Source organism: Pipra filicauda, unplaced genomic scaffold, assembly GCF_003945595.2.
Source record: "Pipra filicauda isolate LSUMZ 115617 unplaced genomic scaffold, ASM394559v2 scaffold35_size7292922_pilon, whole genome shotgun sequence".
NCBI classification, from domain to species: Eukaryota; Metazoa; Chordata; class Aves; order Passeriformes; family Pipridae; genus Pipra; species Pipra filicauda.
This window is the reverse complement of record NW_024104487.1, coordinates 6,013,483-6,040,112: the sequence shown is the minus strand read 5'-3', so window position 1 is coordinate 6,040,112 and position 26,630 is coordinate 6,013,483. Positions and strand designations below refer to the sequence as shown.

Below are 26,630 nucleotides of genomic sequence, written 5' to 3'. Positions count from 1 at the left end.
TGCATTTCTCTGTTCTTAATTGTAGTACTTAAACATGAAGACTCTGCAGGGCACTTTTTTTTGTTGTTATAATAACACTTGATCAACAGTGTGTCTAATAAGATAGTATGCCAACCACAATGACAGCAACTGTTATATTGATAAATTTAATACTGTGCTCTACTGAAAACCTTCAGGCTTACTTTTATATTACGGCTGTATATGCTAGCCACATAGATGAATGTTTTGAGGTTTGTGATTAAAGATTTATTTTTGTTACTCTTTTCAAGTTGGGTTATTTTAGCCAGTTTCTTTAAACAACCTTAAAATTTATTAAACTATATGAAGCAGTTTCCTTTTACATTATCCCTGCTTATATTACAAGATATTCTAAACATCTGAAAAATAATTCTAGTTATTATTAGAAAAATAATATCTATTTATCTATATATATCAGATGCACTCTGACTTTAACATCCTGTTGTAACTATGTGTATGCTGTCATTGCATTAATTGGTATAATTTAAAGGTTAGCGTAATTAATGCTTTTACACAGTCCCATCCCGTGCAGAGCCAAGTGTATGGGTAGTGCAAGTATAAATGTAAAAATACAATGCAAAGTAAAGTTCTGATCACCTCTAGGAGCTTTCTTTAAAATTTCTGACTTGTAAGTAAACATACCACATAGAAACAGCTTTGTAATAAAAGGAAGCCAAGTAGGATTCTGAATAAAAGTATTAAACGACTCCCTCGTTTCTTACTTTGAAGTGAATAATTGTGCCCAAATAAATTACCAGAATTATCTCTCTATGCAAATAAATCTGGAATTTCTCAGACAATCCTGTTCTGAATTGCTAGTTTTTAAACTGCATTCGCTCCTTATTTCCTTCAAATTTAAAGATCCACTTTCTGTAATAGCGTGTTTAACAATTTTATGTTTACCGCTTATTTAAAACTTTGGAAGTATATGCAACCACATGTTCTTGAATATTCAAAAGTTAATATTTCACAAAGGCAATCTGGAGACTACTCTGAAAACTGAAGCTCCATGAAAGAACTGTGTGCTTTTATCAGTCACTTTAGTGTTATGCTGAACTATTATGCTGGCATACAGTTGAGCTTTGTTACTTTAAGCCTAAAAATCCGGCAATATTTTCTTGGAAATTAATATTAACAGGGAAATACTTGAAATATTTGTGTTTTATGTTACACAATATATGTGGTTTATGTTACACAAAACTATAAACACACCATCTTTTGATAATAAATAGTAATATTAATATGGATTTACTTTATAAAACTTATTTATGTGTTTAACAGTAGTTGAAGAATGTTTTATGTTTATACTGTAGGTTAAAAGTATATTGTATAACACTGATATTTGGACTCTTCTAGGTATTGTTTGGCTAAAAAGGTGGCCAGCATACATTTCTAACAATATTTTGACATTAAAAGCTCCAAGAAAGCTCTTTTTGTTGAGGGCAGTTGATAACTTTTCATTCATAATTAGCTCATAGAGAACCGAGAGACATTTCAGGGAAATTGAACTGTCAGTGGGTAGAAACAAGCATTTGACCTCATCACATTGAGTGGGGCCCATCATAATTTGTTCATTTGGTGCCCATCAGCCCAGCCTCATCTCTCATACGGCACCTCGCTGACCTTCCCTCTCCAATTCCACTCAGTTCAGCTTTAATTATGACTCTGCAGACCTGAAGAAATATTGCAGCTTGCTCTCAAAAACCCTGAACTGCCACTCACCAAAAGATTGGTTTTTAACAGGTAATAAATGCCCAAAGGAAATGGTGCTGTGTCCCACACAGAGTAAAGCTGGGGGGTGATGGTGGTGTTCTTATTTTTGGGGGGTTTTTGTGCCTCTCAGTTGTCACTCTGTCAAAGAAAATTTTATTTCATACAGAGAGTAGAAGACCATCTCCAGTACTATAAGTTGGTTTGGGTTTGGCATTTTTAATTATCTTATTGAGGCTAAAAGGAAGTTTTACTTGATCTGCTAAACCAGAATTGTGTTAAAGTAGCCAAACATTATTTTAAAACTGCAAATAATAGTTAAAGAAAAAGTGGTGTGTTGGTTATCTTTTCATTTGTTTGGTTTTGTTTTTTCAGTTTTATTACTGAAAAGCTCTGAAATTTAGTCTGAAACCTGGAAACTATTTTTCCTCTGTGATAGGAAATTAACTAAGATTCTGTTATCACCATTATCTAATTTTTCTGATTATGTGAATGATTTAAATGTGTGACACCTGCAGAGGAGCTGTGGTTTGCCAGATCAGTGGCAAGTATCATTTAATAGTTTTCCCAAGTAAACTGTTAGAAAGCACAAGATCTATGGGAAGAAAATACAAAATGCTACTGATTTTAAATCAGTTCCATCTTTTAAAAATGTTCCCATGAATTTCCGAGCAAATAAAAATATTCAAAACTACAGTACTGGTGAGTGTATCCTTGTGGTGAATGTTAAACTGTCAGCAGGATTTTCAGGTCATTTGACAAAAAGGATACAGGTGCAGTAGCTAGCAGTGAAGGTGACTGCTAGTTTCATCAATCACTTTGCCTTTCTTTAAGTTGATACATAATGGACCCCTTCAATCAGCTTCCTTGTTCTTTGTCACTTGTTTAGGAAGAAGAAAAAAGAGGGTAGAAGGGCTGGACTTTAAAGTCAAGGTTATAAAATGAATCGTTACTTATTTACACAGGATAAGGAGGATAAGTCATTGGGAGAAGGGGCTCTTCATAAAATGTCGAGTTTGTCAATGGGTGATAATATGCAGTTTGAAGCTTTGTGCAGACCTTGAACAGTGTCAGTGATTGTCAAAGAAATGATTCTGAAGAATAATTTAAAATTAAGACGTTGTTTAGTGACAGAGACACGGCATGTGCCAGAAAATGTGCTAATCAGTGTTCACTTTATTTTCAGAGGGTCACAGTAAATGATGATCCTGTGACAAAGTTTGTTTAACTGCAAAAACAGAATTATAATAGAAACAGAGTGTGAATTTATACATCACCTAGAAGGCTGTCAATATAATTTTCTTGTGTAACACGTACTAACTATACGTAATAGTTCAACTTTATTACAACTGTATGCCTAATACATTACTTCTTTTAAGGATACAGAAAGATTATTTTTTTAACCTATCAGTGCAATAGCTGTTTAGAAAGTTATATTTCATATTTGTTACCCAATATTACATACAAAAATTATACACACATAGAAAACTGAGTTTCCTGATGTTAAGACTTGCATTTCATCTGCAGCACAGCATTTTGATTATGATGAACATTCTGAGGTCTATACATAAGAATAAAAACAAAAATTTTGAGCTCTTAGGTAGAAATTAATAAAAATACAACTTCTAATAGTCTCTGCATTTAAAGTCATGCTATTATAGCAGATATTTTTAGAAGCCTCCTTCCTTCAGCTACATTTAGAGATTGTGCATGTGGTTTTTTGTATGACTGATTATAGTTTTGGATTTTTGTACTGAAGAGTGACACTCAAAAACCATAGGGGTCTTTTATAATTTTAAATTATGTCATTCTAGTTCCACATGTATCTAACCAACCTGAGAGTCCATAGGCCTTGGAATTAAGTTGCACTTGTTAAATATAGATAGAAATAGAAGTGAAAGCTTTTTAACTAACAATATCTTGATTTATTAAATTTTTATTTTTTTTTTAGCTTGACTACTTGAAAAAGTATTTTGGTTGATGCATCCTATCATTTTTACTTGAAGAGGCATCACCACATGGAATGAAAGACCTGCTATTCAAATTATAATGTTGAGATTTTTGTCCCAAACTGATAAGAATAAAACTTGTTTGGGAAAATATTTGCTCATTGAAAGTAAAAGCTAAGCATGTGACTAACTCAACTAGTAGAGAGACGTTACTGCTGGTAGGCCATTTCTTTCCTGTCGTGGACTAGTAGAGTGTTGCCACATGACTTGTAGTCTAACAGTGCAAAGTAAGTGAAATGCAAAGGCATTGCAGTTGTTAAAATAAGGTGACTTGGAATCTTTTAATTTGTGTCAATGCAGATGCATTTTAATGTTCTCTAAAAGTTCTTGCTAACAGTTGCAGGAAGGGGGTATCTCCATTACCTGCCTCCAAACCTACGTTAACGTTGTTTTTAAAAGGTTGATAAGTGATGTACCATTGCTTTCTCAAATCAGAATAATATGGAAATTTTTTCAGTTCTTTTGTGCCATGGACTGTTGAGGATATTGGAGAGGCAGAAGACTTCTTTAAAAGTTTGTTGAACAGTGCTGTAATTAAATACTGTATGATCAGAGAGATGAGGTTTTTTAAAAACTCACTTTAGTCCAGACTTTTTCACCTTATTTTTGCATGCTTTTTTCTCAGTGGCTTGGTGAACAGCGCTTTGACATATTAAGACTGAAAAAGCAGTTCTAGAATATTCCTGAATTAATACTGATTTCAGCGCAGTTGATAAAAGTTTTCATTTTTAACTTCTGTTCACTTGGATCAAGAAATATTTCCATCTTTATAGGGCTGCATATAGTGTCACTTGGCATTTGTAGTCCCTAGCATCTATGTTCTTGATTTGAAGATACCAGAAGAATGGTGGAAAGATACGTTTGTAAGAACTGTAAAATAGAACTTTTAATTGTATAATGGAATTTAGGAATTCATTGATGTAAAAGAAGGTTTGTGTACAATTTTTTTACTATTATTAGTTTGGAATGTTTTTATGAAGAAATGTATGAAAATCATTCTACTGTTTACACTGATGGACCTTTGTAACTCCAGGAGCATTAGAATATATGCTTACTACACAAATCATAAATTTTAACTACTGTTACTTTCTATATAAATCATACATTTCACTTAATACATTTGTGTATTAAGTGTTGCTTTAAAATCTGCGACCCGGGTTCGATTCCCGGCCCCCTGGGCAGGTGGAGCTCGTCAGCCTTGGTAGGCAATCCACCTAAGAGAAGGTCACTCTAAACAAACCTACATCCTGGGGACCTCACTGCCACTGTCCAAGCTTTGCTCGGCCCCGGCAGATGAACCTCAGGACTAAAGGGTGGGCTCAGTTCAGCGCACGCTGTGTCTCACCTAAAAAATCCACTGCGCAGGCTGGAAGGGTTAATGACCTTTCCCAAAAATCTTCACTCACGAAGACTGGCCATTATATTATTATTAAAATGGACTAAGTTTTAATAAATGAACATTGTCACAGTCTTCCTGCTGCTGCATTTGTGCCCCGTAGGCTGACAATCTGTGGTGAACTTAGACAGTAGTAGCAGTAATGCTCTATGTTAGTAATACCAAGATAATTTGGAAAGCAGATGAGAAAAAGTTACCCACCTAATTTTCCCTCAGTCATCAACTGAGGGCCTTAACTATGGTGACAGCTTCTGTGTAAAGCAGTGTGCATACATTCTAGGTCTGTGTCTGTACAGTACAGCCTTTATTAGACATATCCATAGGGTGAGTTTTTTGCTTGTGGTATGCTGTGCATATTGTTGCTTACGTTACTCTGAGCAGCGTGTGGATGGGATTGAGTGGTGTTTCTTCTTAAGAGTGTTAAAGAAAGTGTCCTTGTTAAGGCTAAGTATGTCATTTGACACCACAAATTTTGTTTCTGAGTCAAAAAAATAGAAGTGTGCTTTTGCATTTAAACAAAGAAACTGAAGGTAACTGGTTATAAATAAACCTCTTTGTTTGCTAACAGACTATTAACTGTAGCAGATTATTTTTTTTTCTTTTTAAGGATGAAAAATGAAGCTTAAGGAAAACAAAACACGGAAAAACTCTATGTTAGCATGGTCTCAGGTCAGCTGTAATTCTTGCAACCTAGGGAATATGGATTTGTTCATATTATACATATTGTACACAATTGTACACATATTATGTGTACAATTAAATAAAACATGGGAAAATCTGGCATGTGAATATCATGTTTAAAAGAGGTATTCTTGTACATGCAGAGAGTCTTCTGCATTGAGGAAGAGCTGATGCAGATGTTTGTGTGCAGTGAGTTCAGTGCTTATTTCAGGCTTTTGTCCTCGCAGGTGGGCAAAGATCATCCTGATAGATAAAAGCAAAGTACTTTAAGATCATCCTGATAGAAGCCAAAATAACCTGTTACATTCCTCAACAACAATATAGTGAACAAGATTCAAATATAGTTTATGAAGCTGGCAAAGATGTAATTTACATTTTGACATTCATAAATATCTCTACTAGATTTCAAATATGGTGTATTATAGGCTGAGTTTGTTTTGCCTTGTAGGGAATACTGCATGGAAGTGTTTCAACTTATATTATACACTTACCCTGACACATGATGTCTTTTTCTGGGGAAAAATTTGAACTAGGCACTTCTGTTGGAAGAAACCAATATGCAGGAGTTGTTATAGTATAATCCTAACTGTAAAATTATACGTTATAGCCAGTAGGGTTCAGTATGTTTTCACTTTAGAGGTCTCTAGAGTAATGGCTGTTTGCCAAAAATCAAAATAATATATTAGAAACCATTTGTAGGAACTTCTTTAAAGTCATGTAGACTCAATGCCAAAATCTATATTAATTCCTCTTAGCAATGTTCACCATTTCCAATTCATAATTAGGATGCAAGGTGAGGCTGACACCTTACTCTGTTTTTCTAACTGCTAAACTACTTCAGGTAATCATAGAATCAAAGAATCATTGAGGTTGAAAAAGATCATTGAGTCCAACTGCAAACCTAACACTGCCAAGTCCACCACTAAACCATGTCCCCAAGTGCAGTCCTCAGTCTTTCCAGTTAGGTGGTCAGTGGAAGGATTGAATCACTAAATTGAAGTAAATTACTTGTTTTGTATTGGAAGAATGCCTTTTCCTTGAAATGCCTAATCATGCTGCTTGATGGAAGTCTCACATATGCATCAGCCACCAGACCATCTGCTTTTTTCCTCTTAGAAGCATACATAGGACAAAATTATAGTAAATCTTAAGGTTTCCCGTGCACAAATATGAATTTCACCAGTTCGAGACCTGAAGTGTAGGAATTTTCTGCTAGTGTCATCAAAAGAAAATTTTTCCTTAGTATCTGTTTAAGTCATTTTCATAGTCCCCCAGGGTACCCTTTGGGGAAGAATGTGTACTTCTGAATTTATACCAAGCTTTGTGTCCCATAATTATGTCACTGACTTTAGCCCTTTCCTTCATGCTTATGTAATAACTGTGACTTAATCATGAGAATATTCCCATTTTGTTGCTACTGAACTCCTTTCTTGTGTGGCTTTTTAAAAGATTTTACTAATATTTTCATTGGATTATTCATGTGAGTTGTTATGCTCAGCAGAAGGAAAAGGCAAAGGTGCGAAATTTCAAACAAAAGCTTGTGTTGTTGTAATACAAAGCTTTAAGCTCTATTATACATGTGAAATGCAAGCTGTCTCTCTGGCCCCCAGTTACACTTAAAATACAAAACAAGTGCGCTGTCAGTTTTAAAAGTGCTTGATTAGTCTGGGATGGGACTGATACAGTTTTGTGCTGTTTGTGAACTCCAGGTTAAGGTCTAATCCTGGTTCCTTTATATCATATAGGCATTTTTATTTTTGAAGAGCAATACTTTTTAGTGATACAGAGTAACTGCAATTCTATCTAGTTGATTCTGTTTTAAAAGAACCATAGAAAAATCTAAGGGATATAAAAATATTAGAGAAGGGATAATTTAGGATTACTGAAGATTTGGATCAGCTCTAGATTCACAGATTGTACCTATGAGCAGGTCAAAAAGATATGGGTAAGAATTGGAGACTGAGGCAGAAAAAGGAACCTTGTGGCTCTTGTCTACTACAGGCCACCTTATCAAGGGGAGCCTACTGATGGAGCCTTCCTGCTCCTGCTACAGGAGGCATCATGCTCACAGACTCTTGTCGTGCTGGGCGACTTCAACCACCCTGATATCTTCTGGGAAAATAGCACGATGAGCTGTAGGCAATCCAGGATACTCCTGGAATTCGTGGAGGATAACTTCCCAGCCCAGGTAACAGACAGCCCTACCAGAGGGGATGCATTACTTGGTCTTTTGGTCACCAACACAGGTGAGCTAGCTGAGGACATCAAGACTGGAGGCCAGAGGGGTTGCAGAGATCATGCATTGGTGGAGTTCGTGGTCCTGAGGGATAGGGTCAGACAAGAAGTAAAGTTAGTACCCTGAACTTTAGGAAAGCAAAATTCCAGCTCTTCAGAGAGATAGTCATGGCAGCCACCGAGAGACTGCCCTCAGGGATGAGGAAGTGGAACAGAGCTGGGAGATCTTTGAGGAAGTCTTCCATAGAGCATAAGAGCTAGCAATCACCAGGAGCAAAAAATAAGGCAAGGAAGACAGCACACCTGCATGGCTGCATAGGGACCTGCTGGTCTAACTAAAGGGAAAGAAGCAAATACTCGGATAGTGGAGGCAAGGACAGGTGACCTGCAAAGAGTATAGAGATGAAGTACGACTGTGTAGGGAAGGGTGAGGAAGGCCAAGGCAAACCTGGAAGTAAACCTGGCGGGGAACGCAACAAATAACAGGAAGGGCTTCTACAGTTATGTTAATCAGAAAATGAAGGTCAAAGAAGGTGTAACCACTTGATAAATAAGATGGGTGAACAGGTAACAGCAGATGAGAAAGAGACTGAGCTACTCACCAACTTTTTGCCTCAGTCTGCAATGGCGGCCTCTCTTCCCACACTGCTGCAGTGGATGGTCAGGAGGATGAGGACAGGGGGAGCAAAGTCTCTCCCACTGTAAGAGAAGATCAGGTTCATAACTACTTGAGGAACTGGAAGGCACATAAGCCTATAGGACCCAATGAGATGCATCCCTGAGGGAATTGGCCGATGTAGTTGCCAAGCCACTCTCCATGATATTTGAAATGTCATGGCAGTCAGGGTGACTGCCAGGTGACTGGAAAAAGGGAAACATCATACCCATCTTTAAAAAGGGTAGAAAGGAGGACCCTGGAAACTACCACCCTGTCAGCCTCACCTCTGTGCCTGGGAAGATCATGCAACAGATCCTCCTGGAAGCTGTGCTAGGGCACATGAAGGACAGGTAGGTGGTATGAGACAGCCAGCACAGCTTCACCAAGGGCAAGTCCTGCCTGACCAACCTGGTGGCCTTCTAGGTCTTCTAGGATGGAGTGATGACATCAGGGGACAAGGGAAGGGCTACAGATGTCATTTGTCTGGACTTCTGTAAAGCCTTTGACACAGTCCCCCACAACATCCTTCTCTCTAAATTGGAGAGATGGATTTGATGAGTGGACTGTTAGATGGATAAGGAAGTGGTTGGTCACATCCAGGGGGTAGTGGCCAATGGCTCAGAGTCCCAACGGGCATCAGTGACAAGTGGTGTCCCTCAGGGGTCCGTACGGGGACCAGTGTTATTTAATATCCTCATGAACGACATAGAGGGATCAAATGCACCCTCAGCAAATTTGAGGATGCACCAAGCTGAGTGGTGCAGCTGACACACCTGAAGGACAGGATGCCATCCACTGGCACCTGGACAAGCTCTGGGAGAGGGATCATGGAAATCTTAGGAGGTTTAGTAAGACCAAGTGCAAGGAGCTGCACCCGGGTCAGAGCAGTCTTGGTATCAATCCAAGCTGGGGGATGAACAGGTGGAGAGCAGCCCCGCCGAGAAGGACTCGGGGGTGCTGGTGGATGAGAGGCTGGACATGACCCAGCAATGTGCACTCACAGCCCAGAAAGCCAATTGTATCCTGGGCTGCATCAAAAGCAGTGTGGGCAGCAGGTCAAGGGAGGGGATTCTGCCCCTCTACTCTGCTCTGGTGGGACCCCACCTGGAGCACTGCATCCAGCTCTGGGGTCCCCAGAACAGGAAGGACACTGACCTGTGGGTTGGAGCTCTGAGCAACCTTTTCTAGTAGAAGGTGTCCCTTTCCACAGCAGGGGTGGTTGGAACTAGATGATCTGTAAGGTCTCCTCCAACCCGAACCATTCTGTGATTCTATAATTCTGTGATTACCTTGAAAGTATGATTCTTCGTGAAGGGATAATTTGAGACCATATAAATATTAGAGTAAAAAAAAAAAGGCATAGGAAAGAATTAATTTTGGCAGCCTTACAGAGGGAGGCTTTTGTTGATAGTGATCATTTGTTTGAGATTCATCTCATTTAAAAATCAGTGGAAGTTATTTGGGTGGCTTTGGTTTTGGTTTTCTGGGATTTTGTAGTTTGTGGGTTTTGATGGTGGTGGTGGGGTTTTGTTTGTTTAATTTTCCCTGCAAGTTTTTATTATCAAAAGTATTAATCTAACAACATAGAGTAAAAATTTTTGGAACTCACTTTATAATGTCTGAAATTGTCTGAAAACACTAATGGTTTAAAGATATGATCATTAATATGGTAATTTTCAATTAGCCTCATTGACATATTAATTATTTAGGGAAGTTTAGAACCTAAAAGTTGGTGGCAATGCAAAAAGAAGGGAGTTAGGATGTATTAGAAATTGAAGTGCTTCTTAGCAGACATGGCTTTTAGAAGATGTAGAGCTGTTAAATGCACCTTTGGTGGAAAGTGTTTTCCAGAATTTGACATGATGTCCTTGAGTGTCTGTGTGTCTAGATAAATTAGCCCAAATTGAATGATGGTATCCTGTTGCTTTTCTCAGATTGCGGAAAATAGGAGCTAGCTTGCTTGCTTGTTTGGTTTCCCTGCCCTCTGCCAGAGGGATTCTGTCATTACTTTGGCAGTCCGTATTAGCATGACTTAAGTATGCTGTAATGTTGGGATTTCCAACAGCCTCCTAAAATAATGCAGACTAGGATGTTGACGTTATTTGTTTGGGTTTTGTTATATCTTTTTATGAATTATTAATTATTTTTGTAAGAGCTGTATTATGACTGTAAGTAATATGTAACTGGTAATTAAAATATCATGAATATACTGTTTCCTGCCAGTAGTTGTCTTTTCTTTGTTTTCCTGGTTTTCCATCTTCCTCCTAATACTATAAAATTATATTTAAGTTGCTCTCATAGCTTCAGTTGAAAGATCATGTAAATGTGGCTGGACTATGTGATAGCCCTTCTCCCCTTAGCTGTTGCAGAGTTACTGGAGCATAACCTTACCGTGAGTGTGAGAGAGCATATAGCTCTCACAGCTCAGTAGGTAATTCTTGGATTATGTCAGGGATAGTGCCAGTAGGAGGGCAGTAGAAGGGTTACTTAGATAAAATGATTTAGTCCACAGCTTTAACAGAATGTAAATTAGAGCAAGTAGAATTATAATTGTCATCATTCTTGGAAGCAAATATTTTTTTTCAATAATATATTTTTCATCCAAAAATATATACGTTTATGACTCATAATGATCTATGTTTATTATTGCAGCATTATTAAGCTAAGGAACAAATACAAAAGAAAGCAGACATAATTTTTTGCTTAATAATAATAACAATGCTTCTTTAAAGTCCCAACCCAAACCCTTCTGTGATTCTCTGATGATTCTACAGTACTTTGTACAGGAAGCACGTCTCCCTCTGTTTTCTGTACTAGGTTTAATAAACCCTGTAATGCTTTTAATTTTAAATAATTATGGAAAATATTTTTTGTATCAATGTAAAATTAATTAATAAGGACTTACTGAGCTGGCAAAAAGAAGCATGTTCATTCCGAGAGGATTCAGTGGTTTGTAACTAGTCAGCTCTGTTGTGATAAAGAAAGCCAGAACTACTGTCAGTGATCTTAGACTTTTCCCTTTACACGATTAATGAGTGGGGGACTTTTAAGGCAAAATTGTAACGTTGTACTTGTTCTTATATAAGAACTAGTTTAAAAATACTTGCTGTTTCTTTTAGGGTGATGGATCGCCTTTCAACATGTGCAATTCTAATGGTGGCCAGTCTGACTAGTACCAAGATAGTGTTACCATATAATATCACTGTGGAGTCCCTACACTTGGCTTTCAGTCAGAACAGGGTGGGAGGGCAGTCAGTATTTTAATTTATTTTTACTGCCTTTCTAAACAGCTGTATAAAAAAAAGTTTTGCAAGTTTAATCTTAATAATCTTCACCCAAAAAAGCAGACACACTGTGTCATAAAATAACTATTAGTGACTAGTTTGTATCCTATAAATCTAACTTGAGTTGATAATATGGTCCATTACCAGCTAACTGCACAGAGTATTTTTCATTTTACACTCTTCAGTTACTTTTTAGTGAAGTGTTAAAAAATATGAAGCTTTTCTCCTCTCTAAAATTGCACACTGTCTGTCTGTTATTAGGGAGATAACAGCTCTTATAAATGTTTCAGTAAGCGTTAAGTAGACAGTTATGTGCACTCTCATTCCACGCTTATTTGCTTACTGTAATAAACTGATAAAATATGTGTGGTTTGTCTCTGTGTTTCTGCAGGCATCATGAGTCACATAGATTTCCTTTAGAAATAATGTTGTGTCTACAGAATTGATTGGTTATTTTCATAAACCATCCAAAGGTACACAAACTACTTCTATAATTTAAACATATGCTCTGTAAGATTTGTAGGAGATTATCTCCTGGTTAGTAGATGCGTCTTGTTCTGTTAACTCTGTGTAGTATTATTTTAACCCCACAGTGATTGCAGGTATGTGCCCTGTGGGATTCTCTAAGTATCACAACTCGATACATCAAAAATTTTAGAATTAAAAAACTCTGTTTACTAGACCGATGCAACTGTTAAATACACCACATTGCAGTCACATCAGCCTTTGTCAGCTCAAAACCCTTGCTACCAAGTAGAGGGTTTGAGAACTCTCATTTTCCAGAATTAAATTTCTTCAACATACATATATTTTATTTATTTCCAGTACTGCCACGTTAAATGCAAGTGAAAATTAATGTTCTATAGGAAGAAAGATGGCTTAAACATCATGTCAGTATTCTGACTGTCCTTTGTGTTTCTGTTGCTATGTGTAGTATAATACTGAAAATAGAAGCGAACGGGCTCAGGAGTGAAATTGTGACTGAAACGAGAAGTAACGCTGAAGGGGACATAGATTAAAATCTCTAAAAATCACAGGGAGGATTCAGTAAAACTTGAATGAGTGTTAGAATTTAAGTACAGTGAAGGATTTTTCTGTTTGTATATGCATTTTGGAACATCTCATCCTGAATGCCATTACATGGCATATGAAGGACATGTTGGGGGGTCAGGCCCAGCCAGCACAGGTTGGTGAAAGGTGAAGGTCCAAAAGGCTGAGCCCAGTGGTATGAGATTCAACAAGGCCAAGTGCTGGGTCCTGCTCTTGGGTCACAACAACCCCAGGCAGTGCTACAGGCTGAGACAAGAGTGGCTGGAAAACTGCCTAGAGGAGAAGGACCTGGAGGTGCTGTTTAACAGCAGCTGAACATGAGCCAGCAGTGTGCTCAGGTGGCCGAGGAGGCCACCAGTGGAATCCTGGTTTGTGTCAGAAATAGTGTGACCAACAGGACCAGGGCAGTGATTGTCCCTCTGTACTCAGCACTGGTGAGATCACACCTCAATCCTGTATCCAGCTGTGGACCCCTCAGTACAAGAGGGACATGAGGTGCTGGAGTGTGTTCAGAGAAGGGCAACAGAGCTGATGAAGGGTCTAGAGAGTAAGTCCTATGAGGAACGGCTGAGGGAGCTGGTGGTGTTTATCCTGGAGAAAAGGAAGGTCAGGGGCGACCTTACTGCTCTCTACAACTACCTGAAAGGAGATTTTAACCAGGTGGGGTTCATTATCTTCTCCCAGGTAAGTGATAGGACAAGAGGAAGTGGCCTCAAGTTGCTCCAGGGGAGGTTTAGGTTTGGTATTAGGAAAAATCTCTTCACTAAAAGAATTATCAGGCATTAGATTAGGCTGTCCAGGGAACTGGTGAAATCACCATTCATGGAAGTCTTCAGAAGGCCTGTAAAAATGTGACACCTGGGAGCATGGTTTAGTGGGGAAAATGGCAATGCTGGGTTAACAGTAGGACCCTGATTTTGGAGATATTTTCTAACCTTAATGAGTATATGATTCTATGTATCTACATGTTGGACTTCTGACTGGACTTGACTGGACTACTGACTTTTTATGTTTTCATTCCTATTAATAAATAGTACTAATAAAACCAACTGTAAATTAGCACAGAGAAGCTAGTCTACTTCAAAATACTTGTGTTAACATGAGTTAAACGTATGCCCTAAGTTTGTTAATGTAAAATGGGTGAACCATTTCATGAAATAACTTTTGCATTAATGAGGTCCCATTCAAATGAATAATAAAAGTTAAAGACTAAGCTTAAACTTAAAAATAAGACTTAAATTACATCTTAAAAGTTCAGTTTTGTTCATTATTTGAACAATGGTTTAAGTAATGTGCTAATTTGACTGCTTAATAACTTCTTACTCTTATTGTCTCTTTCTGTGTACCAATAAGATATTTATTATTCAAAGTACTTCATTCCTTATTTCCGGACAACAGAGTTGTTTTTTGAGAGTTTGACCTTGTCAGTTATTTCTGGAAAACTAAGCAGAGTATTAATCTGTGAAAGTTTGGGTCTTGTATTCAAAGAGGTTTTGAATTTTGAGTAACTGTGAAGGTCAATACAAATTGTACCTTTTCATACATTTTGCATTGGCTGTAAATCTGGTCATGTGATGTCAAACAGCTTACTATTTTATAAATATAATTTAAAGATAAAGTAACCCTAATGTTAGCATATATTTATGCATGTGAAATGGCTTTGGAGTAAAAAGATACCGGGTTGTTGTGGATTTTGTAACATTTCACTGGACTGTGTTCTTGGACAAAAGTATTAGATATTTCCATGCTTGTCAGATATCAGGAATTGGACTGAAAAAATTGACTCAATTTAAAAATGTGGTGCCTATATTCTTTAAGTGGTATTGCTACTATTATTTGAATAAGTACAGAAATTTATAGTATGTGTTCTATTGTAAACAGCTGTATTTTCTTCTGATCATATGCGAAAATTAAAAATGTTGTCCCTGAGAACATTATATTATCTTTTGAAGGTGAGGAAAATGACTGAACTTCAACAATTTATTTTAAAAGTATTAGCAAATTGTACATATTCGAAGTTTGGTGGTGTGGAGTTTCCTCAGTTCAGAGGTGTTTTGAAACTGCCCTTAGTCTTCATACTTAAGACTACTGGTAGATAATTAATTTGTTTCTTAAAAAACTGATACTGGAGTTTTTATATATTAAAGAAAGAAACAACTACATAAAAAGTTGAAAGTGAAATCTGATGTGGAAAGTTTTACAGAGGTGTTTGTGTGGTCACATCCTGCATGCGCTGTTCTAGTTACAGTCACATAGTGGTTGAGTTTTGAGGGGATGAGAATCCTTTCTACCTTTTTTCCTTCATGATTTATTTTTCATTCAGTATGATATGTGTGAAACTTAATGCACTTCCCAAAGCCACCTGAAAAAACACAGTTCCTCATGTAGTTTTCTTCAGCTTTCATCAGTGTAGTTAGTGCTCACACTGTTAAGCATTTATTAGTTGACCTTCACAGATACTCATTTGAGGTGATGGATATTATTAGCCTGGCTTTCCAGTTCAGAAACTGGTGCTCAGAGATGAAGATCAAGTTTTGTTATGTACTTGCTAACTTCAAGTTTTTCAACAGGATAGTTTGCAACCAAAAGTTTTCCAGATGCCCTACCATTTCTGTGATAACTTACGGGTTTAAATCTTGGCTCTTACTTCATCTCCTATTATTCTTCTGTTACTGAAAGTATTCACTAAGCCTTTAGACCAGGCCCTCAGTGTTAAGTGTATCAGTCAGGAAAATGTAGCAGCCCTGCAAGTGTTTTGTAGAGAAGGCAAGATAAAAGCTTGTTCTCCTTGCTTAGCTGCTTGGAGTCTTTTGAACAGCCTGCTATCTGCAGTTGTCTCTTTCGCTTAGTTACACATTCAGGGTTGTGGGTAGGACAAAAGAAGAGGGACACTCATCAGTGGAAACATAAACAGGTGTATCTAACAGATCTACTGTAAAGTTCAGTAGCTCATAGAGCATTGACCAGACAAATGGGATTTTTGTGCTGAGCATTTGGCTTTTTTCAGCCTCTGCATTCTGTTTGTTTGGTGTTTGTTTCATGTAATTCCCCAACCTTTCCTTAGAACTTGTTTAAAGAATTCAGATTCACTTTTATGCAGATTTCTGCATATGCCTTAGTGTTGTACTTTTGAGCTCATGATTACAGATCTCCTTATCAGTAGTATCTGGGAATGTTTGCACACTGTATATCTTTTTTCATGCTATTTCTGCAGGATAGAATGGACCCAAACATCCTTGGGATTTCTCTTACTACTTTTAGCGGCAGGACTGCTTAAAAAGTGGCAGCATCCTTCTGCTCTTTATAACTGTATTTTTACTTTTTCACCAGTGTAATTATTAGGCAACTTTTTTTTTGTGGTTTTAACAACAGAAGTAGAAGACAATTTCTCACTACACTTTCACGTTACACAGTGCGCTTGGGGTCACCCTGTAGTTCTGATGCATAGAATGTTTCTTGCTGGAAAAAATGTAACTATTCTAACTGCAACTCCTAAAAAAACTGATAATTTAATAGATAACTGTAGAGTTAAAAAAATGAAAAGATGGTATAGTGGAAAGTGAGACAGATAACAACGAGGTTGAAGCTGCTTTTTCTCAGCACCAGAAATGTTAGGCTCTGTTATCTGATATCTATTACTGCAAATTTTTATGCATTTGAGTATGTCCTTATATGTTTCTGGTTCACTAAAATTCTAACTTGAAAGCAGGTGTTCTAGCTGAGTGAAAAGTGCGATATTTAATTGTTATTTTATTTGTTCTTCACTTACATTTGCCAACTGTTGTTTTGTACTTAACAGGTCACTTCTCAAGTCTCTGTGCCAACAAAAACATATGAACTGCTTCATCGAATGAGTGGAAGAGGATTAGCAGCTCATTATCACTTCTCAAGACAGCCAGGACTTTTTGGTGATCATATGGTACCTGTGCAAGTGACAGTAACAAATACAACCGATCAGAAGATAGAGAATATTCACATTGAGGGGAAGAAATTACCTCCAGGCATGAGGATGCATGAGTTTAATCCAATAGGTAATCATATCCTGTCTTTAAAAATACAGACTCTTAACATTTCAAATAGAGGAAAGTGTTTTTGCATAGCCAAACGTATACTCATATATATATGTGTGTGTGTGTGTGTGTGTGTGTATGTATACATGTGTATGTAGGTATACATACACACATTCATGCAACTATCTTTTCCTAGATAGTCTGATTTTAACAAAAATTTAATTCAGCTTCCCTTGTATTTGACTTTGAAAATAATTCCTTAGATCAGAACTTCCATGCCTGAAAGCTTACCTGCTTGTTCAAATATCAATTATATTACAACTCTTCCAGCTGATACAATAAAATTTTTCTGTATACCGAAAAACGTTGATTTTCTGACAGCCTTAGTCTAGAGTGTTTGTTATGGGATATTGTTAAGAATGAGGATTTATATATTCACAATTGTTTCTTACCAAGCTTTAAGTAAATTTGTAGATGTAATGTGTATTTTGGTGGCTCGGAGCATTGTCATTTTTTCCCTTGTGAGCTTATGGCAGTAGAGAGGGAGTGTATGTTTTAGTTTACCTTATATCTATCATACTTCCACAGAGTGCGTCTGCCTAGACTGGATAGAAAGCAATGCTGCAGTCAGCCCAAACCTAAGTTGTTTCACTTTCTATCTGATTACAAGGGTGTTCTGCTAAATTTCTATTAGTGGAAAGGAGTATAAAACCTGAGAAAGAACACAAATCATAGCAACTTTTATTCAAGAGTAGCATCTGTGCACACAACCTGCTTTCTTTTTTTTAGGACCCTGGTGTAGTCAGAAGGAGCGAAAATGTCTATTTCATAATACAAATGGGAAGGACAGACATGCTCCTTTTTGACACAAGCTTCTATTTCTTTAGACACATTTCTTCTCCTTCAATGAGCTACATTATTATGTGAATCTGTATCACATTAGAAGAATACAGGAACATGTTTTTAAAGCACAATAGTGAAGTACAGAGTATTCTTTGTTTTAAGTAGTTAAGACTGTTGGTATTAAATGTCTCTATGCTATTAAAATACTTATTTTTTTAACATTGTAAAGGTTATACAGATTTACACCAAATTGTCCAATGCTACAGTTTATTTTGGAGTTAAAATTATGGAACTGTTTCCATTTTGGTAATGATATGCTTTATCAAGACAGTTATGTTTAGGAACTGTATTAATCTTTGTTTTAATACTAATTAATAATAATAATAATTTTTTTTATATTAATTCCTCAAGATAAGAAGTCCTGCTCAGATTTCTGAATTCAAGTTAGTTTTGACCATCAGCTTTATTGTATATCCCTCCCTTTAAAACATTTAAAGAAATAAAGCACAAAGGCTTACAAGTAGTAGTAGTAACAGTAGTAACACTGTAGATTGGATCAGGAGGTACTGTACCCACAGTAACAGTCAATTAAAAGTAGCATTCACATGTCTCACATAAAAACCATGGAGGAAAAAAAAAGTAGAATTAATAAATTGTCCACTTAAGATTTCTTGAGCTCCACAAAACAGTCCTACCCTTTAAAGTATTTATTTCTCCAAGAAGGACATTGTGCTATCTGTCCTGTGAAGCTTTTGATTTCTTCTGCAGAAAATTAGCTATACATTATCTGTAGTTCCTTCAAAAAATGTTACTTTTCTTGCTTAAATGCAAATTTTTTGTATTCTTTGTCACTTTATCTAGAACAAAGTTCATATACCCTGTTCTTATTCTGTTTCCAGCATTTGGAAAACACATCCTATAATTTGCCCAGCAGAACCAAGAGAAGTGTCAGTGTAGACAGGTATTCCTACTGAAGTATAAACCTAGTTTTGCCTCACTCACTGCAATTACTGTTAGCAATTGTCCTGATTTTTCCAGTAGAAATGGTCCAAATTATTTCACTCAAGTCCCCCTGCACATTTTCTTGTTGGCTAATTGCCTTTGCAACCCCCTTTGAAAACATTAAGCTCAAAGACTTTGGTAAAGTTTATTCTGAATTTGAGCTGGAGCCTGTAATCTTTCAATGCTTTACACAGACTCAATGGAATACTTTGTTTTTCATTCATTCCCTACATTAGTTTAGACTCTGCCTAACTGCATCAACTCCATGTTTCCGTATTTTTCCAAACTTGATATTGTTAAATTTTGTTTCCTTTTGTCATGGAGCAGTTGCCGACTTTTCAGTTCCTGAAAAGCATCAGATACGTTATGAATAGTCTGGAAATTGGACATTTTTCTGCCCGTCCAATTCTTTGTATTTGAATTCCTCTCTTTTAACTGTGCTTTTAACTTTTCTTTGTTGTAATCTTGAGAAGTCAAACTTTGCTTTGGTGCTTGTTTTTAATACTTCTACTTAGAGCTTAAAAGAAAAAGCCTTTAAAGAAAGCTTTGTCTTTACAACATTAAGGAAATAGTGTAGTGATTTAGTCAAGAAGCTAAGAATGATAATATCTCTTGATATCTTAACTGTCAAGAGTGTCTGTGACACACACACACACATATATATATACTGCTTGTATAGCACAAAATGATCTTCCATTTTGTGTTTATAATCTTTCTTCTCCCTTCCAACTAATGCAATTGGAATATTGAGACATAAGTAAACCACAGTAATTATGGAATAGTTTAAGTTCAGCTAATTTTCCACTACTATGTGTATTAATGTAAATTTTAATAGTAGTTGTTGTGTTTTGCTATTTACTAACTAAATGTGCAAACTAGTGTTATTGAAAATGAAACCTCAGTGCTGGATCTGTACACAAGTAAAAGGATTTAACTTCAATATGTTTTTTTCTAGAAAATATTTTCTTCAGTTATCTAGTACAAATCCTTATTTTGTTGATAGAGCTGTAAGATTGAAATGGCAACATTTCATGTGCACTAACTGTGTGGGAGGGGGGATCCAAGACACTTAAATGTCTTAAGTGTGACATTTTGGTGACACTAACTTGAAATAAAACTACAGCTGTTGATTCTTTTCTTATGGAGCTTTTTGGGGCTTGTTAACATAGGTTTTTAATTATATGAAGTTTGACTATTTGCATCTGGGGTCTTCTGTTGCCTTGCACGGATACTTTACCTGTTACAAATCTCTTCATTTAGAGTGCCTTGAGCCTGGAGGATCCACTACCGTTACAATGGGTATTGACTTCTGTGATTCTACTCAGACAGCCAGTTTCCAGTTATGGTGAGTTAGGGGAGGGTAATTTTTGGCTCTTGGAAGGCAAAAGTAGTGTTTATTGGAAGTTTACTTGCCAATAGCAGTCATGCTCTTCATTAAATATTTAGAGAATTAAACAAAACTCATAGCATGATGTATACCCAACATGTTCTTAGAGAAATAATACATGATTAGTGTTTAGTTTTACTATTAGAAGAAATGTTTTCTTCAGCCTTCAAATTTTTTTTAGCACTTGCTTCTCAAAACACAGATTTGATAGTAAGCCCAGATCTAGGTTTGAAGTCATGTGTTTACACTCAAAAACTCTTTGATACATTATGTTTGGTAGGCATAGTTTTTCCCTTGGTGTAAATGATACTAAGCAGAAATATTAAGTCCTCTTTTGATTTAGAATTATTTCTCTGTTTTTCAGCTTTATTTTTTTTGTTCTGCTCTTCTTGGGATTCTTCTTATTAATACTCTCTTGAAAGGAGCAGTCAGGTCTGACTATTCTCCTGTAGTGTTTTGTGTGTGTTCTGCCTTGTAAGAAATTGCAAGTCATAAAAGCACTTAGTGTGAGCAATTTTACTACCTCAAGTGCTTATTATGGCTGTTTGTGATCTATGTAACATGACTGCATGAAACCAACCCCAAAACTTGCTGGCCTAAAGAGTTTATTCCTCATGCTGTAGATTCTTTTAAATAAATAGCGAGAGAATGAAAACAAGTAACTTGCTAGCCAACTAGATTTTGTCTTACATTCTTGATTTACGTTTTTTGTGCTTTTTATTGGCATGTTCAAGGTCCTCCTTTGTATGAGTTCCTTCTGCATTCTAGGATAACAGGGAACCTGTTCACCCAGTGAGAATTCTGTTACAAACTAGCATTTGAAAGCAGGGTAAATTTATAGTAGCGATGTCCAAACACGGGAAAGAATGAAAGGGGGAAACCTTCTTTTAGAGCTGTTCACTTTTATGTAGTTTTTGAAACTGTGCAACAGCAGTATGTAGATCTGCACGTCTTTTTTTTTTTTTTTATACATTCTGAAGTAATGGGGTTTTTACATGTTTTGTTGCAAGAATCACTGTTTTCAATGTTCTGTACAAAAAAAAATATATTGAAGAGACATTCACATTTCTGCAATCCAGTTTAAGGGAAACCCTTTGAGAAAGTTCTCTACCCCTGTCTTAAGTACTGTAGCAGTTTTAGTGGACTACTACTAAGGACAGCCTGTGCAATTTACAGGTTATTAAAGACAGCGTGAAAATATTAATCATAGAGATGTACCCTAGTGGCTCCAAAAGTACTGCTAAAATAAGATTGCTTGTTCTAGGGGCAAGAAAGTTTAACTGTTGAATTTTTTCTTTCCATTTGTCAAACCTTTCCCAGTACAACGGATATTCCTACATAGTCATTCTACACCTATTTGTACCTCCAGCAAGATGTCTGCAGCATGTAGTTTATGTGCATCATGTTGTCATAGCTAGTCTGTATACTATTTGCTGGAATTTGGAAACAGCTTTGAACTGTTGCCTGATGCTAGGTTTGTTTGGGAAGGAAGTTCCCTTCTACAGAGTGCAATTTCAAAATTGCTTCAAAATGATAGGCTCTCTTTTCCTAAATATATTTGAGTTTTTTAAAATAGAATATTCTCAGTTTATCAAGCAGAAACATTCTTTTTTAAATAGAGCAGATATTTTTCTTTCAAGTGCATATTTTCAGTATACCAATGGTTTGATTTCAAACTTACACCGTTTATTTAAGAATCTTAGCAGTGATGAGGATAAGCAATGTAGCATAACACATTGATTTTATGCAGATCATCACCTTTATGTTTTGGGAGGTCTGCTGTATTAGTGATATATAAAAACTGATTACTTTCTCCAACATTGCCTAGTAATTGTTTATTATTTTCCTATTAGACAAACAAGACAGATCAATATTCCTGAACACCAACCAGACTATGAGTAACATCACTGTAAATAGATTTGCCTCAGACCTCAGTGGTGTATTCATTTTAATGATTTAGACAATGTGAGTCCAATGACAAAGTGCTCAAGCTAAGTTTAAAATTAAATTAAGAATAGGAATTGCTTACTTTGTTCCTTTGCTAATTGATAGGGCCTTGTTTCTTTGTCACTAGTTCTTAGAAAATAGTATAATAATAGGTAAAATGTTCTTTGCGTTAAATTTACTATTTGAAAACATATGCTGTTCAAAATGGTACTCATCTGCAATATCATTGAAGAAATTGTGCAGTGTGATGTTTTGGGAGCAATGTCTTAGACAACTCAGATGCAGCCTTTTTAACTTGTCGTATTTCTTAAAAAGCTTTTATCCAAAAGAAGGAATGACTTCTAGAAGTTAGTCAAAATATAGTTGAAATACTGTGCGAAATATGTTGATATTCCTATATTTCCTACTAACATACCCTTATGAAAGACATTGTCAGTTATTTTGCATTTTAGTTAGAAGCATGTTCAGCAGTAAAGTGTTCCTGATCATAACAATTTTCTTTATGTTGTTCTAAGAGGAGCACTTTATCTTGCATCAAATGTAATTGATCCTGAAGTGGTGTAATCACAATTACTCACTTTCTTAATTGGCCTGCCCAAAATCAGAAAATGGAAACCGATCGGCAGTGTTTAAATCAATAGCTTTGTAGTAAAGCTTGTGGGGGTAGGGACGTAGTGGTAATGGGTAGATCAATTGGTCTTAGATGCCAATCATGGACTGTGTGTTTTGCATAGCAAACACTACCTTTCTGCTAGGGGATGTGCTGTGGTACTATTGGTTCGATAAATACAAACTGTATAAAGAAAAAAACCTAACAAGAGCCATAAAATATTTAGATCTTTTTCTCAATTTGTTGTACGGATTCAAGGACAATGAAGGAGAAACTGCATTAAAGAGAGGTTTGAAGGGCTGAGCTTTGAAAGACCTCCCTCACAAATACTGTTTCTGTTAAGCAAAGCTTACCAAGATCACATATCTAATTAAAAAGAAGTGAAACCCCTTAACTTGAAAACTGTGCCTAATGCATTTATTTAGAATGTGTATTAGAATGTTCACACTATGTACTTGTAAGGAGAATATCTCTTCATTGCTATTTTTCTTGTGCCACCTCCTTGCAGAGGCAAGGAGGTGTGTGACTGTTTCAGCCACACTGGTGTTCTGCATGATAATGCCTCTCAAGCAGAATGTTAAAGAGGAATAAATGGAGGAACTTGGTCTTTTAAAAGATTTTTTTGAGTGATGCTCTGTCTTTTTGGGTTACTTTGTTATCATTCTGCAAGGAGGATATACACAGCTTAGAAGCTTAAAGCAATGTATTATTAGCTAACTCACCTGCAGTGTAGGTTGCTAGCTTGTTGAATCCTAGTTAAATTTTAGTATATTCATCATCCGAGAAACAGACTTCAGCCTTAGGTAGGCAGGTAGGCAAAGGGTGAGCAGTTGAGCAAAGCTGAGCAAGTTGAGCAGTTGAGCAAAGGTTGGACTGTATCCTTGATGCAACAGACTAACTGCAGTACTCCACTGACTGTGCAATTACTTTTTTTTCCCTTGTCAGATTTTCAAGATTTCCACATCATTGTGTCTTCTCTTGAAACCTTGAGATCGTAGTGATCGCTACCTTAGCACTACCTCATATGCTATCTTTATTGTCTTGCTTGTTTCTACTTTTCAGATATTCTCAGGTCTTTCTCACAGCTTACCAGTTTTCTGAGATAGCTGAACAAAGATTTGGGAGCTTTGCCATGTCAGAATTTGGTTGAGAAAAAAGACAAGGAAGGTTATAGAGACAAAGAAGGTTACAGCATATACATGCCCTTATCCTATTTTGTGTACGTATATTTAGCGTTATGAATTCCCATCTGCATTTATAAAACCCAGTTGGCAAATCTCCAATTTCTTGTAGGTATCTGATGAATAAGGAAAGGTGAAGGGGAGATCTCCTTTTTACAACATTGAAAGCTGAAGAAGAAAGTTTGTCTTTACCTCTTCTTCCCTTTTCATCCCCTCTTTACAGACTCTCTTGGCTGTTCCCAAAACCATGAAAGAACAGTTTCTGGAGAACCTGTTCTCTTTTTTTCCCTGTTCTTTTGAATGATATGTAGGGTGTTGTTTAGCTTTTTTTGAAACCACTTGGCGTAGGGGAAGGGTCCATGCCATGCATCTCTTTTGCTAGTTTTCTCAGGGTTTAAGTGCAAAGAGTACAATCGGAGCTCCCAAGAAGAAAGGGAAATGGAATGAAAGCAGCAATTTCTATGCCTTCCATTCTTTTTCAGAATAATTAGGTCATGGAAATAAAATGTGATATGTGGCAGAGGTTTTTACAAACACAAGCTGGCTACCTTATATTGGCATTTCATATGTTCCAGTTCATCAGAAGGGCTAGGACCATGTACATACTTTTCTACTGTTGTTATCCTGATAGAAAAGGAAGCTGTCCGTTACTTTGTCTGCGTTGGACTATATAGAGAAAATATTTTGCTGATTACTCCAGAAGAGGTTGGTGTAGCAAGAAGAATATAGCATTTTCTTAAATGAACTAAATCCCATGAATGAAATTTGAAAACCTTGTTCAGTCTGCTCTCTACAGGTTCTATCTTATTGTAAAAGATTTTGCTCTAAATTTTTTTTTCCAAGGAAGAGATTTTTTGCAACATGAAATTCACTTACTTCAGTCTGTGTTGCTGTAGAATCTTGTCAAGCAGAACTCCTACCTGCAAAGTGGAGTAAATGAAGAGGATCAGCTGCTTAGCAGTCAGTATTTCTGTTGAGTGCAAGCATGCATTCAGGTGTAGATGCTTGCACAAAAGCATCTGATTAAAATTATGTAGTGGAATATGTTATGGAATATATTAAAAGCTAACATTAGAGATGCAGGACTGTCTTCACAACACTGTCACTTGCATTTTCACATGCTTCTTGCTGTTTCCTTTCCTAGTGCTTTGTCAGCAGATCACCAAGTTGTTTATAGATGTAGGACAAGAAATCTGGTACTTTTCTCTTTATTTCATTACTCCAAAGTAGTCAGTTGGCCCTATTCCAGAAAACAGTTATACTGAGATAGATAACTGACCTGGAAAAAACAAGGCTGGACATGGACAACTGCTCTCATTTGTTCTATTGCTTTGGCCTTTTTTCTCATAAAAGCCAGATACTGTACTTTCCTCAGCAAGACTATGAGCAAAGTCTCTTAGACTTCTCCATTCCATGTTTTGTTTTGCGGTAACTTAGCAACTTTGTGTTGTTCTTCCTTTTCCATTCTTTTTTGATTATTTTTGGAGGTCTTTTGAATATAAGACAAAAATATTAAGCTGGTTTGGGATAAGTGTATTCTGGGACAAGCAGCCGCTGGGAGTGAAAGAAAAAAGGATAATATAAAGAGCAAGAAGAATCTTCCCCAGTCTCCTGTTAGAGTAATAATTTATTAGAGGCCTTAGAAATTAAGACTTTAAACACTGCTATTGTGGAATCTTAAAAAACCTCATTCAAAAGTGTTAATATTATTTGCATTAGTTTTAAAGAAGATTTTGCCATCATTGTCCTGAAGTCTTACATTGTGGCAGAGAACTTCTTTCCCAGGAACCCTTTGAAGCCAATTATTTAAAAAAAAAAAAAAGAGAGACGAGAGAGGGAATAGCCTCTGGTTTCAAATGGCAGGTGCTAGCTGGTCCAACTGCAGCCATCTAAAGAAAACTTAAAACTGCACATCTTCTTAAGGGTTGAATGTTAGACCTGCAGTGTCATTTATCATGGAGCTAGTAAGTCTCCTCCCTATGATCCTGTGGAAGCATTATTGTCTCTCATCTGTTCATCTTAATTGGGTGCATCAGAAGATAAATTCATATGATCCTTGAAATTGAATCAGGAAAGTGATGTAAGCCTTTTAAAAATACAATATGTACGGTTTAACAGTTTTTAAGGCATAAGTAGGAGTAATGATGTCTAACATTATTTGCCCCTAAGTTCACAATTAAATACGAAACAGATTTTGCAAACTAGTGGCAAGGTACTATTCTTGGACATCCCCAGTTGTTTGATTCTTTTAGAACTTCCTTCTGAGGACTTCTCATTAAGCATTCTTGTTCTGCTAAGGCTGTAACTTACCAGTTGCACTTGATAATGTCAGAAAAATCACTCTTTAATTTTTGAAATCTGAAAACAGTTACATTTCATTGGCCTGAAAAACTTTGGTTTGTTTTTTTTTCCAGTAAGCTTCTTCTGCTTGATCTTCCAGGATAGTTAGAGCAACACCACCTGAGAGGTGTTTCAGTGCAGCTTGAACGAGTTGTTCAGCAGATTCTTAAATGTTAATGTTCAAGCTTCAAATCACCTCTGCAGTTTTTTGTTTAAGCATCAGTTATACTAATAATATTATTAAAATTACAAATAAATGCGTTAAATAC

General features: G+C 36.5%; 1 protein-coding gene across 1 annotated transcript in view; it reads left to right on the top strand.

Moving 5' to 3' along the window:
* Positions 1-26,630, top strand: part of AP3B1 (adaptor related protein complex 3 subunit beta 1) — a 120,198-nt gene that overhangs the window by 72,006 nt on the left and 21,562 nt on the right. The window contains exons 18-19 of the mRNA XM_039384526.1: positions 16,841-17,072; positions 20,157-20,241. Of these exons, the coding sequence (XP_039240460.1) occupies positions 16,841-17,072; positions 20,157-20,241 (317 nt within the window). The remainder of the gene's footprint in view (positions 1-16,840; positions 17,073-20,156; positions 20,242-26,630) is intronic.